This window comes from Zalophus californianus, chromosome 12 (assembly GCF_009762305.2).
Source record: "Zalophus californianus isolate mZalCal1 chromosome 12, mZalCal1.pri.v2, whole genome shotgun sequence".
In the NCBI taxonomy this organism is placed as follows: domain Eukaryota; kingdom Metazoa; phylum Chordata; class Mammalia; order Carnivora; family Otariidae; genus Zalophus; species Zalophus californianus.
Window position 1 is genome coordinate 30984060 of NC_045606.1, and position 12597 is coordinate 30996656.

The 12597-nt window shown below is 36.3% G+C and overlaps 2 protein-coding genes across 6 annotated transcripts in view; one reads left to right on the forward strand and one right to left on the reverse strand.

Annotated features, from left to right (window-relative positions):
* The window catches only part of RUNDC3B (RUN domain containing 3B), a 125255-nt gene extending 112778 nt beyond the window's left edge, over positions 1 to 12477 (forward strand). For 3 of the 5 annotated variants that reach the window (XM_027573085.1, XM_027573084.1, XM_027573086.1), the window contains 2 exons: positions 1949 to 2070; positions 10063 to 10208. In XM_027573085.1, coding sequence (XP_027428886.1) covers positions 1949 to 2070; positions 10063 to 10208 — 268 coding nt within the window. Of the gene's footprint in view, positions 1 to 1948; positions 2071 to 10062 lie in introns of all 5 variants that reach the window. The other 2 variants (XM_027573083.2, XM_027573087.1) reach the window with 2 other exon arrangements.
* The window catches only part of SLC25A40 (solute carrier family 25 member 40), a 62838-nt gene continuing 52386 nt past the window's right edge, over positions 2146 to 12597 (reverse strand). The window contains exon 13 of the mRNA XM_027573091.2: positions 2146 to 2431. The gene's annotated coding sequence lies outside the window, so the exon portion shown is untranslated. The remainder of the gene's footprint in view (positions 2432 to 12597) is intronic.

Below are 12597 nucleotides of genomic sequence, written 5' to 3' on the forward strand. Positions count from 1 at the left end.
TGCTTTTGTCAGAGGCAGCTTTTATAGTCTTTCCTCCCCCCAGCTAGTGACAGTCCTGGATTGCTGTAAATGTGTGCCGACAAGCTCGCAGTCCTTATAATTTTTAAATGAATTTTATGTCTTTTTTGCTTCTGGGTATTTTGTTTGTAAATATTTCTATAATTTTTAAAATTTAATAATATTAACTATCAAGTTTCTTACAATGAAAAAAATCAGTGTCAGAAACTCATTTAAAGCCAAAAGTTTAAAAACAAGCCTTCTACCTATTAGGCACAGAAAAATAATTTTGAAAAGAAATTTATAACTTCCTTTATTGAATTCCTGTGTTCCTGCTTTCTTCTATAGCTAAAGAAATAAAATTTTAATGAAAGTCAAGTGAAATTTTCAGTGATACAGTTCAGTACAGTATAGTTTACATAGTCAGTCTCAGACACAAGACTGTTCTTTAATAAGGTTTTTAATAAAACAGAAAACTAAATGTTTTCTTTCTGTACTGGAGAAGGAGATAGCATGGAAATTAAGGGGACAGAATTAGAGCCAGGCTACCAGGGTCAAATCTAATCTCTTCTTTGTGCCCGTTTACTCTGCTATAAAATGGGAATAGTAGTAATTCCAACCTCTTAGGGTAGTTATGAGGATTAAATAAGTTAATATATATAAAATGTGCAGGGACAGGACTTAGCATTTGGTAAGCATTATATAAATACTGGGCATCCTTCTTTATTACATGTTGTATAGTTCATATATGTTTTATCTATTATAATAATTATCAGAAGTTTCCTATAATAGAATTTTCTGCTACTTAAAAATCTAAGAACTCTTATACTAGACATTTGAAAAGTCATCATGTTATAAAGTGAGAACACTGCCTACATTGTAAACTAGTAAAGTTATTCCATCATCTCATCCTCCATTTCTTAGATGAAAAAAAACAAACAGATACTGTTGTATATATCCCCTCATACATAATATGTATGCTTTCAATAAATTCATAAGTTTACTCTGTATGAATAGAGAATAGCTTTGGAATAGACCATTTAAATTATATACACTTTCCTGTAATGTTATTATAGAATATATGATATTTCTAGGAAATTAGTTAGGGTTTGGTTACCTTGGGAAATAGATGTTAAACCTAAAAAGCGTATCCTTTCTCCTGGATTGCATGTATTTGGAAATAATAATGAATCCCATTTTCTTCCTTGAAATGTCAATAACACCAAAGCTGCATACCTCTTTTGAGTTGTTTTTATCCTGACAAAACAAATATGAGTAAGGTTTAATAATAAACCTTATTAACTTTCCATTTATAACTGAATTTTTCCTCTATTATCCATTTCTCACTAACTTGTTTAATGGAAATTGCGCTCACAGTAGCAAATACATGAGGGAAGGAGGTTAATTATCTTGATAGTGTATTAACAGAAGAAGCTATTTTATTATCCAACATTTTTAAACTTCTAAATTACAGGAATTTTGATAATAATTTGTAATTACTGTTATGTAAAAACCATCTGTAAAAATATCAAGACATTGAAGAATTTTGTAGTGCCTAGGAGATACGAGGTCAATATTAAGTTATGTCCTTTTGGTTTCTGTATTAAGAATAATCTAGATTTTGTGCTCCTTTGAAAATTGGCAACAACCAGAAGGTCCCCATTTTCTCACTAGCTAAATAATCAAAAATTGGTGTAAGGATTTAAATTAGTTTGACAAATTGTTTCTCTTTTCCTTTTTTAATAGATTAAACACACAGACGTCCAGAGAGTGTGGAGGGAAAAGTATAATGGAGATCATATTGCAGACACAATAGAGACAGAGTTTAGGGGAAGAACTTGGGAGAAATAAACCAGAAATTCAATAAATTGAAGCAAATCATTAAAGAATATCTCTAGAAATTCTGTTTTGTGAGAAGAAATCCAAGTAGTATTTCACCCTTGTTTTACAGAAAAAGTTATCAAAGTCTTGACCAGTTATCAGCTGAAGTTAGCCTTTCTCAGACTTCACTGGATCCAGGTCAGTCACAAGAAGGAGATGGGAAGCAAGACACATTAAATTTAATCAGTGAAGGTAAGAAAAACAAAATTTATCGGGAAATTACTTTTTCCTGCACTGTGTGTGCTGTGGGTACAGAATGCTGAAGAACAGCGGCGACTTTCTGTTAAGCATGCTGGGAATGGAGCTGCATTAGGATTCAAAAAGGTTTGCTTTTGGGTTTTTTGGTTTTTTGAACCCATGCCGATTCGGCTTTCTGTGTCTCTCTCCCATACTAAAACAACTTTTATCAAGGTGTTCGACCACTGCTGACTTGCAGTTCAAGTCGGTTCTCGGTCTTCGTTCTGTTAAACTTCTCAGCAGCTTTGGATACAGCTGACCACTTCCTCATTCTTGAGTCACTTTTGGTACCTCATTTATTGGGTATTCTGAAAACCTTGGGAACAAATATGAAAGAGTTTTAGTTTTTCCTGTTCCTGCTTTTGGCTGTGCTCTGTCCACCCCTCTTTCCCTTGTGTCGCATCTTCCTGAACAACATCTTGGTTCCATTCCAAAACTTTTCAGGCCATTTTCAGTGATCACATTTCATTTTCTAAGACTCAGCCTGTGCATTTTTAAACTCCAGTAACTTAGGTGATTCAGAGTCACTTTCCCTCCTGCCCCCAGCACAGGCTCGGGCCGTGACTCTAGCACTTTGGGTTGGATGAGTGAGTGGTGCCGGTATGATACGGCGCTCACGTCCCTTATCTCTGCGTCCCAGTTCTACGCGGCTGTGTGTGAGGTGGGGGCTGGGGAAGAGTTCCCTACCGCAGGGGGACCTGCACTCCTCTGGGTCTCCGATTTCTCCCCTGTTCTCCGCTGCAGTAGATGGCACCACCACACGCATTGCCAGATTCTACTCTTCCCCTTTACAACTGCACGTCCGTTTGTCAGCGCTCCCTGCAACACATGCTGTCTACACTGATCATCATCTTCACTCTTACAACGCTCGTCTAAGCCACGTGGAGCAAGCCTCGTGGATGGACTCCTGCCACAGCTCTTTCTTGGGTCTTTCCTCTCTCATTCTTGTCCCCTCATAGTCCATTCTCTGTATAGTCATCAGTGATCTTAGAAAACATAAATGAGAAAATATTATACTCAGAATTCTCCAGTGGCTCTCAGTGACAATCAGAATACAGTCCAGACTGCTTATCATGGCCTCCTGTATGATCGTGTCCTTGTCAGCTTCTGCCTCAACTTACACCGTTCTTTTGCTTGCTCCCTGCACCCCAGCAAACTGACCTCCTAGCTGTTCCTTCAGGTTGGTTCCTGCCTCAGTTATCTTTGCACTTGCTTCTCCTTAGTGCCCTGAAACTTCTTTCTTAAGGTCTTTGAATGGTAACCTCTATTGGAATATCTCTTTAAAGAAGTAAGTGATCATTGACTGCCATACCTTCAGTAAACATCATCTCCACGTCCAAGTCCGCCCCCCCCAGGCACCCTGTCACATCACCCTCTGGTGTAGTATGATTCTGTCCCCAGCTCCCCACTGAAGCATACGCTTCATGACGCTAAGGAACCTTACCCATATTTTCCACCAGTGTATTACCAGAGCCTGTGACATTATAGACAATTATTAAGTATTGGTTGATATTAGAATAAGTATATAATGAATGAATGTCACAGAATGTGAGGAACAAGGTAGACACAGTATAAAGTAAAAATTCAGTTAACAAGCAGGCTTAGGCAATGGGAAATTATGTGAAGCTGAATTTTCTGCTTCTTTTAAAATAGTTGTTGGAAATGGTCTCAGAGGGCCTTAAATCTATTTTAATAGTTTAGTAAATAGTGTATACTGACTAAAAATGAATCTTTTTTTGATGATGTGGATAATAAAGATAGCAAAATAGAGTATCCTAGCGGCATGAATGTAGGTGGAAGAGAGTAAATGGAATTCACTGTCATAATTTAGAATATGTATATTTTAAAAATTAATCCATTCTCTGGATTTATTTGTGATGACTCTTTATGTAAAAGAAACATTTAGGATTTAAATAAGTTTATCACTATAGGCATATTAATAGTAATAGGTCAAGATTGATAATGGGTAATTTTTATATTATAAAAACAAATATATAGAAGAGTGATGAATGGGTGAAGCACAAAGAATTTTTAGGGCAGTGAAACTATTCTGTATGATCCTAAAATGGTGGACACATGTCATTATAAATTTGTCCAACCCATAGAATGTACAGCACCAAGAATGAACCCCAGTGTAAACTGTGAACCCTGGTTGATGATGATGTGATCATGTAGATTTATCAGTTGTAACCAGTGTACCACTCTGGTGGGCGATGTTCATAATGAGGAGGCTCTGTACAGAGATACAGAAATCTTGGCACATTCTGTTCAATTTTGCTGTGAACCTAAAACTACTCTAAAAAATAAAGTGTATGAATACACAGAGAGCAGGAGAGAAGAACTGGCTTTCAGAATTCAAGGTTAATTAACAGATTAAGTATTACTTACAGAATTTCCCTACCCCAAATAGCTAATAAAATGATCAGAAAAAGAAAATATATGCCAAAAAATGCATCAACTGAAATCCAGCAACAAAAAAGAGCTGTAATATATTTAGGATAGTGTAAAACTAAAGAAAATTTTTTTAAAGATTTATTTATTTATTTGGGAGCAGAGGGGCAGAGGCAGAGGGAGAGAATCTCAAGCAGACCGCCCTGAGTGCAGAGCCCAATGTGGGGCTCCATCTCATGACCCTGAGATCATGACCCTGAGCCAAAGTCGAGAGTCAGACACTTAACTGACTGAGCCACCCAGGTGTCCCATTAAAGAAGCTTTTTCAAGACTTGAAGGACACCCATTGTTTCTACCCATAGCATCCTTCCCACCCTCCCATAGAAGCCATATGGTAAGGAAACCATATTTTGATACACTGATACAAGAGAGTGCCCTTGAGTTAAAAATTTCACAAACCAGCCAAATCAGCTAGCCCTCCTATGTATACAAAATTACTATTCTTTAAAAAAATCACTTAGGGATGCCTGGGTGGCTCAGTCATTAAGCGTCTGCCTTTGGCTCAGGTCATGATCCCAGGGTCCTGGGATTGAGCCCCGCATCGGGCTCCCTGCTCAGTGGGAAGCCTGCTTCTCCCTCTCCTGCTCATGTTCCCTCTCTCGCTGTCTCTCTCTGTCAAATAAATAAATAAAATCTTTAAAAAAAAAAAGATTTTTTGGCTGTTCAGGTTCCACTGAATTTCCATATGAATTTTAGAATCAACTTGTCATTTCTGAAAAAAGGCAGAATTTTGATGGGGATGACACTGAATCTGTAGATTAATTTGGGAACTATTGCCATCTTAACAATATTGTCTTCTAATCCATGGAAAAATGGGATGTTTCCCCACTTATTTCAACCTTGATTTTTTTTCAAGAATAGTTTGTAGTTGTCAATGTACAACTCTTGAACTTCTTTCTTTGAATTTATTCCTAAGTATTTTATTTTTTTAGATTCTATTGTTAATGAAATTGTTTTCTTAATTTCATGTTCTGGTCATTCATTGCTGCTTTTATTATTAGACTTTAAGCATAGGTTTAAAAAATTAATGTCACTCCTCTGTATCTATAAGAAGGAAAAGAAAAGTGAATTCAGTTGTAAAGAACTTCATATTCAGAGTCAGTATCTTCTGAATCATTTCATCAAAAGACATTGGCTGTGTCTGCTCATAGTATATCATTCTCTGTGCCGACAGCAAACCATTTCCTAAAACAATCCTCTGCTGATACAGGGATTTTCTCTCAAGTTACCAAGTGTCCTGCACATTTTTACATGAGCACTTTCTACTCGCCTAACTTACAGTTTTTCTTTCTCAAATCAAATACTTCTAGAAGTTAAAAAGCTTCTCTTCAAAGGCCGCAGGAATTCCATGACAAATTGAGGTTTCACATCTTAACAGAAACCCTGCATGAATCAGTCACACCAATTGCTATTGCTTTAAAATTTCTTGTATCTAGTCTAAGGAATGTGTTCTGCCTCCATTTGTGCACTTGGCGTGTGATAGGCAGTCCTTTTGCGGATGTTGTCAAGCTTCATCTACTTGTAGGGTTTTTCCTAAGTGCTTTGTTTTACCAGAAGTGTGAATTGCAGTAATTCTTGTTATGGGTATTTGCTTCAGTGAAATTTACATTCTACTATCTGTTTTCATGCTTTTCTATGAACAACTATTAATTTTAAAGGAAAATTATAATTTTTGAAGGCATTTTAAGCAGTATATAAATATGAGTAACTCCGTTGAAGAGATATCAATATGGACACCTGTGGCCCAGTTCATACATGGACACGCCAAAACAACAGTCAGGGTACTGCCTCCTTGCCAGCTACGACTACCACACACAGTGGTTCCAGGGGTTTGAAATTTTATTGCACAAAATGATGACCACCCCTTTTCTTGACCTTTGGTCACAAAAAGGTAACATGTTGCTTACATAACAGGTTAATAGAACATTTTCCCCATGTTTATAGGTTTACGCTAGTGGCTAAGGAATCTCTGTAGTCATTCCTTAAAATTCGGATACAATTTACTGCCTCTTCGCTTCCTCATTGACCCCTTCGTCCCCATTCAGACTTCCTTATAGGGTTGGCGATCTCACCTTTACTTATCTTTCTTACTGCACTTTATGATAATTTTCTGTTTGTGTCTGTTTCTACCTTACATTAAGTTCCCTATAGGCAAGAAGTAGTTCTTAAATTTTTATTTTTTATCATGATGTCTGGCATTGTGACGAATGAATGACTTTTTTTTTTTAAAGATTTATTTATTTGAGAGAGCGAGAATGAGAGAGAGAGTACATGAGAGGGGGGGAGGGTTAGAGGGAGAAGCAGGCTCCTCACCGAGCAGGGAGCCCGATGTGGGACTCGATCCCGGGACTCCAGGATCATTACCTGAGCCGAAGGCAGTCGCTTAACCAACTGAGCCACCCAGGCGCCCTGAATGACTTCTAACTTAGTAACATTTGTAGCAGTGCCATCTGAAGAGTTGTAGAGTCCAGACTCTATGTCAATAAATTTAAAACAAAACGCATCTTTCTTGCTATAAAACGAAAATCTGGGGGCACCTGGGTGGCTCAGTCGGTTAAGCCAGTTGTTTTGTTAAATGTCCAAAGATTTAGATTTGTCTTATGTTATTATCATATTCAGGTTAAACATATTTGCAGTATGTAAATAATGCATCTTTGTCAGCACATCTTATCAGGAGGTCACTGTCTTTTTTGCATTGAGAGACCCTTAAAGATTACTCCTGTGTCCTTTTGACACTCTATTAGTCTGTGATAGTGTCTTTGCTTTGTGGTACAAAAGATGTTTTGGGTTACTTTGGTATATTTCAGGCCCACACCCAGGATCAGCTATTTCTTCAAGTCTTACTTCCTTATACTGGCAAATGTTAGAGACCGTAGTGTAGGCTTACAGAGGTGCCTCTTGTTACTGGAATGGTCATTGTTTCTAGCCTGTGGAAGAGTTAGGAATTTTTTTTAAAGAAAAATATACTTTACATTTATTTTACAATTCAAATTTAAGACTCAAGGTTTCTATGTACTTGATTTTATATTTTGATATCTTATGATGACACTACTGATTCCTCATTTATATGAACATAATTACTTATTTACTTTTTCCTATTATATTAATTTCAAAATAACAGTATATTACTAAAATACAATAACTCAAAATAGCTTAGGATTTCTCATTATTTTGAGAATATATGCCAGAGTCAAATTACTGTGCTTAAAGTTCATCTCAATTCTGTTTACTTCCACTATCATAGTTAACCAGTTTTTGTGTGTGTGTATGTTTTTAAGATTTTATTTATTTGACAGAGAGAGAGACATCAAGAGAGGGAACACAAGCAGGGGGAGTGGGAGAGGGAGAAGCAGGCTTCCCGCGGAACAGGGAGCCCGATGCAGGGCTTGATCCCAGGACCCTGGGACCATGACCTGAGCCAAAGGCAGACGCTTAACTGACTGAGCCACCAAGGCGCCCCATAGTTAACCAGTTTTATTAGTTTTTGAATTATTTTATTTATTTTTTAAATACAAGTAAATTTAAATAATTTATGTCCCCCTTTTGTAGATAAAAGGCAACATGCTATACCCTATTCTGCACTTTGTTTTCACTTGACAGTGAAATTTCCAGATATCCTGGAAATCAATACCTAGAGGTACATAGAGATCCTTCTGATCCCTTTTACAGCCCTGTAGTACCTCATTGTGTAACTATGTTAGACATTTAGATTGTTTCGTCTTGTGCATTACTGTATGGTAATCTTTAAATGTTCTCCAAGTATATATTCCCAAAGAATTGCAAACAAGACTCAAACGGATACTTGTGTGTGTTTGCAGCAGCATTATTTACAGTACTAAGGTAGACACAACCCAAGTGTCCACACAGATGAATGGATAAACAGAAAGTAATGTATACACACAGTGGGATACTATTCAGCCATAAAAAAGGAATGAAGTTCTGATACATACTACATGGATGAAACTTAGAAAACATGCTAAGGGAAATAAAGCCAGACACAAAAGGGCACAAATATTACACGATTCCACTTGTAAGAATGATGTGTGGTAGGCAGGTTCATTGACAGAAAGTAGATTAGTTTCCAGAGACTGGGGGTAAGGGGACAACAATAGTTATTGCTTAAATTGGTAGAAAATTTGGGGTGATGACAATTTTTGGAAATAGTGGTGATGGTTGCACAATACTGTGGATGTAATTAATGCCACTGAATTGTACACTTAAAGTAGAAATTTGGAAGGATTATCTAAAGCAGTTGAGTTCCAGGAGCATTTAACAAGAACTCCAGAAAGTTAATTCTGGCCTGAAATGTCTCTAAGCTTAAACATTAAAAGGGTCCTTGAAACATCTAAATGTTTTGACCCCGAGATAACATGATAAACATTTTAAATTGGAATTTAACAATTCCTCTTCCATATCTTTTTCTAACGTTGTTATATTTTCCTGTATTGTATTTGTCACCAAAACTATGAAGTTAACATAGCTAGTCATCTTTAGTATTTTACAAAGGAAAGGACAGGCTTAGAGAAGATGCCTTTCCTAAGGTCATACAGCTAAAAGGGACATAGGTCCCAGTACAGTTCTTACTGAATCACGACTCGGTAATTACATCATTATTTAATGAGCATCTCCTATGTGCTAGGCACTGGGAATGTAACAACACAACAGATTCCATGTCCTTTCTCAGTGTATAGTTTAGAAGAAAAGAGAGCCTGGCAATTATCATACAGTGTAACTAGGTGGGTTGTTAAGAGTTCAAAGGACTATGGGAACACTTCAGAGGGGCCATTTGAAACAATAGATAGCATTCAGAAACACCTGCTATCTGGTTCACTTTATACTTCAGTAACTGTGTAAGTAAAACTTAAGCTTTATATCTACTTTGGGAACCTACTAATTTGCAAAGACCTCAGCCATTCACAGCCTCAAACCAGCCACTTCTAGCTGGTATTTGCAAACTTAACCAGCTCTGGAAAGAACTCATGTTTCCCAGCTGTGAAAACAGATCTGCCAGTCTTCCTTCATGGGCGAACCAAAGTCCAGGACATGACAAATTTCCTGATGCAAGGTAGCTGCCGAGTAAATGTTCAGTAAGTGAGTCGAAGCTCTCCCAGTGCAGCTCCTCCTGAACTGAACCAGTTTTGCTTCTGCTGCATTACTTAACCTGCATAGGATTTCCTGGTATTTCTGTGGCCTGGGCATTGGTACTGTTAGTTTATTATCCTTTACTAACTGAACATGAACATATTCTGGAAAAAAATAAGTTTTACTTTTGTCCTAAAACACGGCATCTCAAACTTCCGTATCTAGAACTGTTACGAGGAGCACACATACTCCTCTGGTAATGTTTTTTGAAAGGTGACACTGAAGCTACGGAAATACATAATTAGGTATGTTCACGGTATTTTGTGACATTATGTAAGTTTTTAGTTTTATAGGATCTTTTGGTATCATTCTTCAAGGGCAATTACATATTTGTTATTTTATCTTAACTTTCAGGTAAAGAAGACACTCCCTCATTACTCGGTCTCTGTGGATCTCTAACATCAGTGGCAAGTTACAAATCTCTAACGAGTCTCAAATCTAATGACTACCTTGCAAGTCCCACAACAGAGATGACGAGTCCAGGCTTAACTCCATCCTGAAAAATTTTATGTCAAAGCCAGAAGTTTTTATGTTGCAAATGTTCTATTTACATAAGTTTGACTGCTGGGAAAACCTTTGGAATTTTATATTGTTCTGGCACATGTCTGGAATTCTATTGCTTCTATTAGAGAATTCAGTGCACTCCACGTGCCCTTCTGAGTGAAAATGATCCTGCCATTTTAAGATTCTTATATTTGTCACTGAGGAAGATTAAAAATGGATAGGCTTAAAAAACTTTCAAATATCCTCTAAATTAATAATCCATTGCAAATTGTGATGTATATTTTTCAGCTGATTTTCATATATTTAAATGTACCATAATCGCCAGAGACTGAGTTCAAGGTTTTATTTCAGAGACATAAGCTAAGTATTTTCTTTTACTCTTTTATTCAAAGATTACATTTTCTAAAAATGACTTAATTTCATTTTTCATTCATTTCTTCCTAGGTTCTGGTGTTTAAATGCCTTGTTTTTCATATGAGGAGGTTCTCAGCTGGTTTCATAGTGGCTTACTCAGTTTTTCTTTAAGTTATCATTTGGTACAACATTCCATTAACATTTTATAAATTTTGTAGGAATGTGTCTTTAGGCCATTACTAAATTTGTCAGGGTCATAGGGAAAGTATTTTACACCATTTTGGTAAAATGAATAAATCGTTTTCCCAAGATTTTCTTAAAGGGTTATTTAAAAATATCAAATATTCCTCAGTAGTTGGAAACATTTAAAAACGTAGAACAGATGTTGGAAAGTATTTTATTAGGAAAGATTCCGAGTTCATTTAAGGATTTGAGAACCTTCAAGTAAGGATCAGTAGAGTCTCACCATACTCAACAGTACGTCTGACATAACAGTGCTGTTTTGTTCTCCCTTGTGTACAGCAATGAATCATGCCATGTTAATGTTAAAAACTGATGTTAATGTTCGAAATCCCTGCACATCTACAGGTAAAAAAAAATTAGTTTTCTTTTTAAAAAAGTTATGCGCTATAAAATCTTTTTGCAGTTTTTGGAACTATGTATTTCATCCATCAAAATCCCACCATATTGAAAGAGAAAACGTATGAAGTGTATTTTCTAATAAGTGCTATGAGGAAAATATCAGTTGTGCCAAAGAAGTTTTATACATTGTTTACATGAAGAGGACACAATATTTAATGGGGACTTCATACGCTATTTTTGTTTATTAATAAAACACTACATTCAAACTCAGTAGCTTAGACACGTAGGAACAGTGTTTCCCCTACAACTTATTTTATTCAGAGGAGGCAAGAGCGCTGAACTTATTACATCATTCTTTGTATTAGAAATGTAGGAGTGTGGTGGTTCTCTGCAATATTTAGAGCTTTATTCTCATAATTCGGGATTTAAGATAATAGATAATAATGCGGCCAGTCTTATATGCAAGACAGTTCAAAGTCATTTAAAGGACAAAGGGAGGCCTGGAAGCCATTAAAATAAGTTATTCTAGATGTACCAGAACATACTCAGAGCTTTATTCCTTTAGCTTAAGGCTTTAGTACTTGTTAAAATGCAAATATTCTTGAAAAATGGTACCTTTAACAATTTACTGATACCTACTTTTAATTCTGCATACTTTCTTATGAGTGAGGTACCCAAAGCAATTTTTAATGAGCATGGGGATGGAAGGAAGATACAAAGTGAGGACAGTGGAAACCTTGGGAGGAGGGAGTAGGAAGTGGCTAAGGAGGGGAACTTGAAAATTTTTAGGTTGGCCTTAAGCAATTGTTGCTTTCCTAAAAAACGATCAGAATGTTTAAAATGCTTTATCATCCATGGTCCACTCTCACCTGACATTTATTTCCTCAGTAATTAAAAAAAATCATTAAATTTTTTTCCATACATTTTATAATATAGGAAGGAAATTCAAGACTCCATAATTGACAACATTTTCCAGATTTGTCTAATGCATACAGTAACTTGTGCATCTTAACATACTGCCAAATGCAGATTTAAACATGACATCTGAGGATCATGACTTTTCCTCCTTTCTTGGAGCTCTTGGTATAAAGTTCATCTGCTAATGTGAATTCAGGTTTCTATACATTTCATTTCACACTAGTTATACATGTAGCTAATGTTTGCATGAGGAAACAATGTATGTCTCAATCTTTAATTTTAGATGGTAGTGTTTACTGTTTACACACCCTACCCAAAACAGAATGCTGAATTATATGCTAATAATTCCATGTGTATTTTGTTGCCTTGATGTACTATATTTGTTGCATGTATATTAAACGTTTTGTACCATGCAGTAGTGCTTATATTTTTACTTTCAAGACAACTTACTGGATTCAGCTGTACACTGTACTTTTTGTTTTAGCAAGTACGGTAAATGTATATTACTCAACACCTAAAATACTAATATGA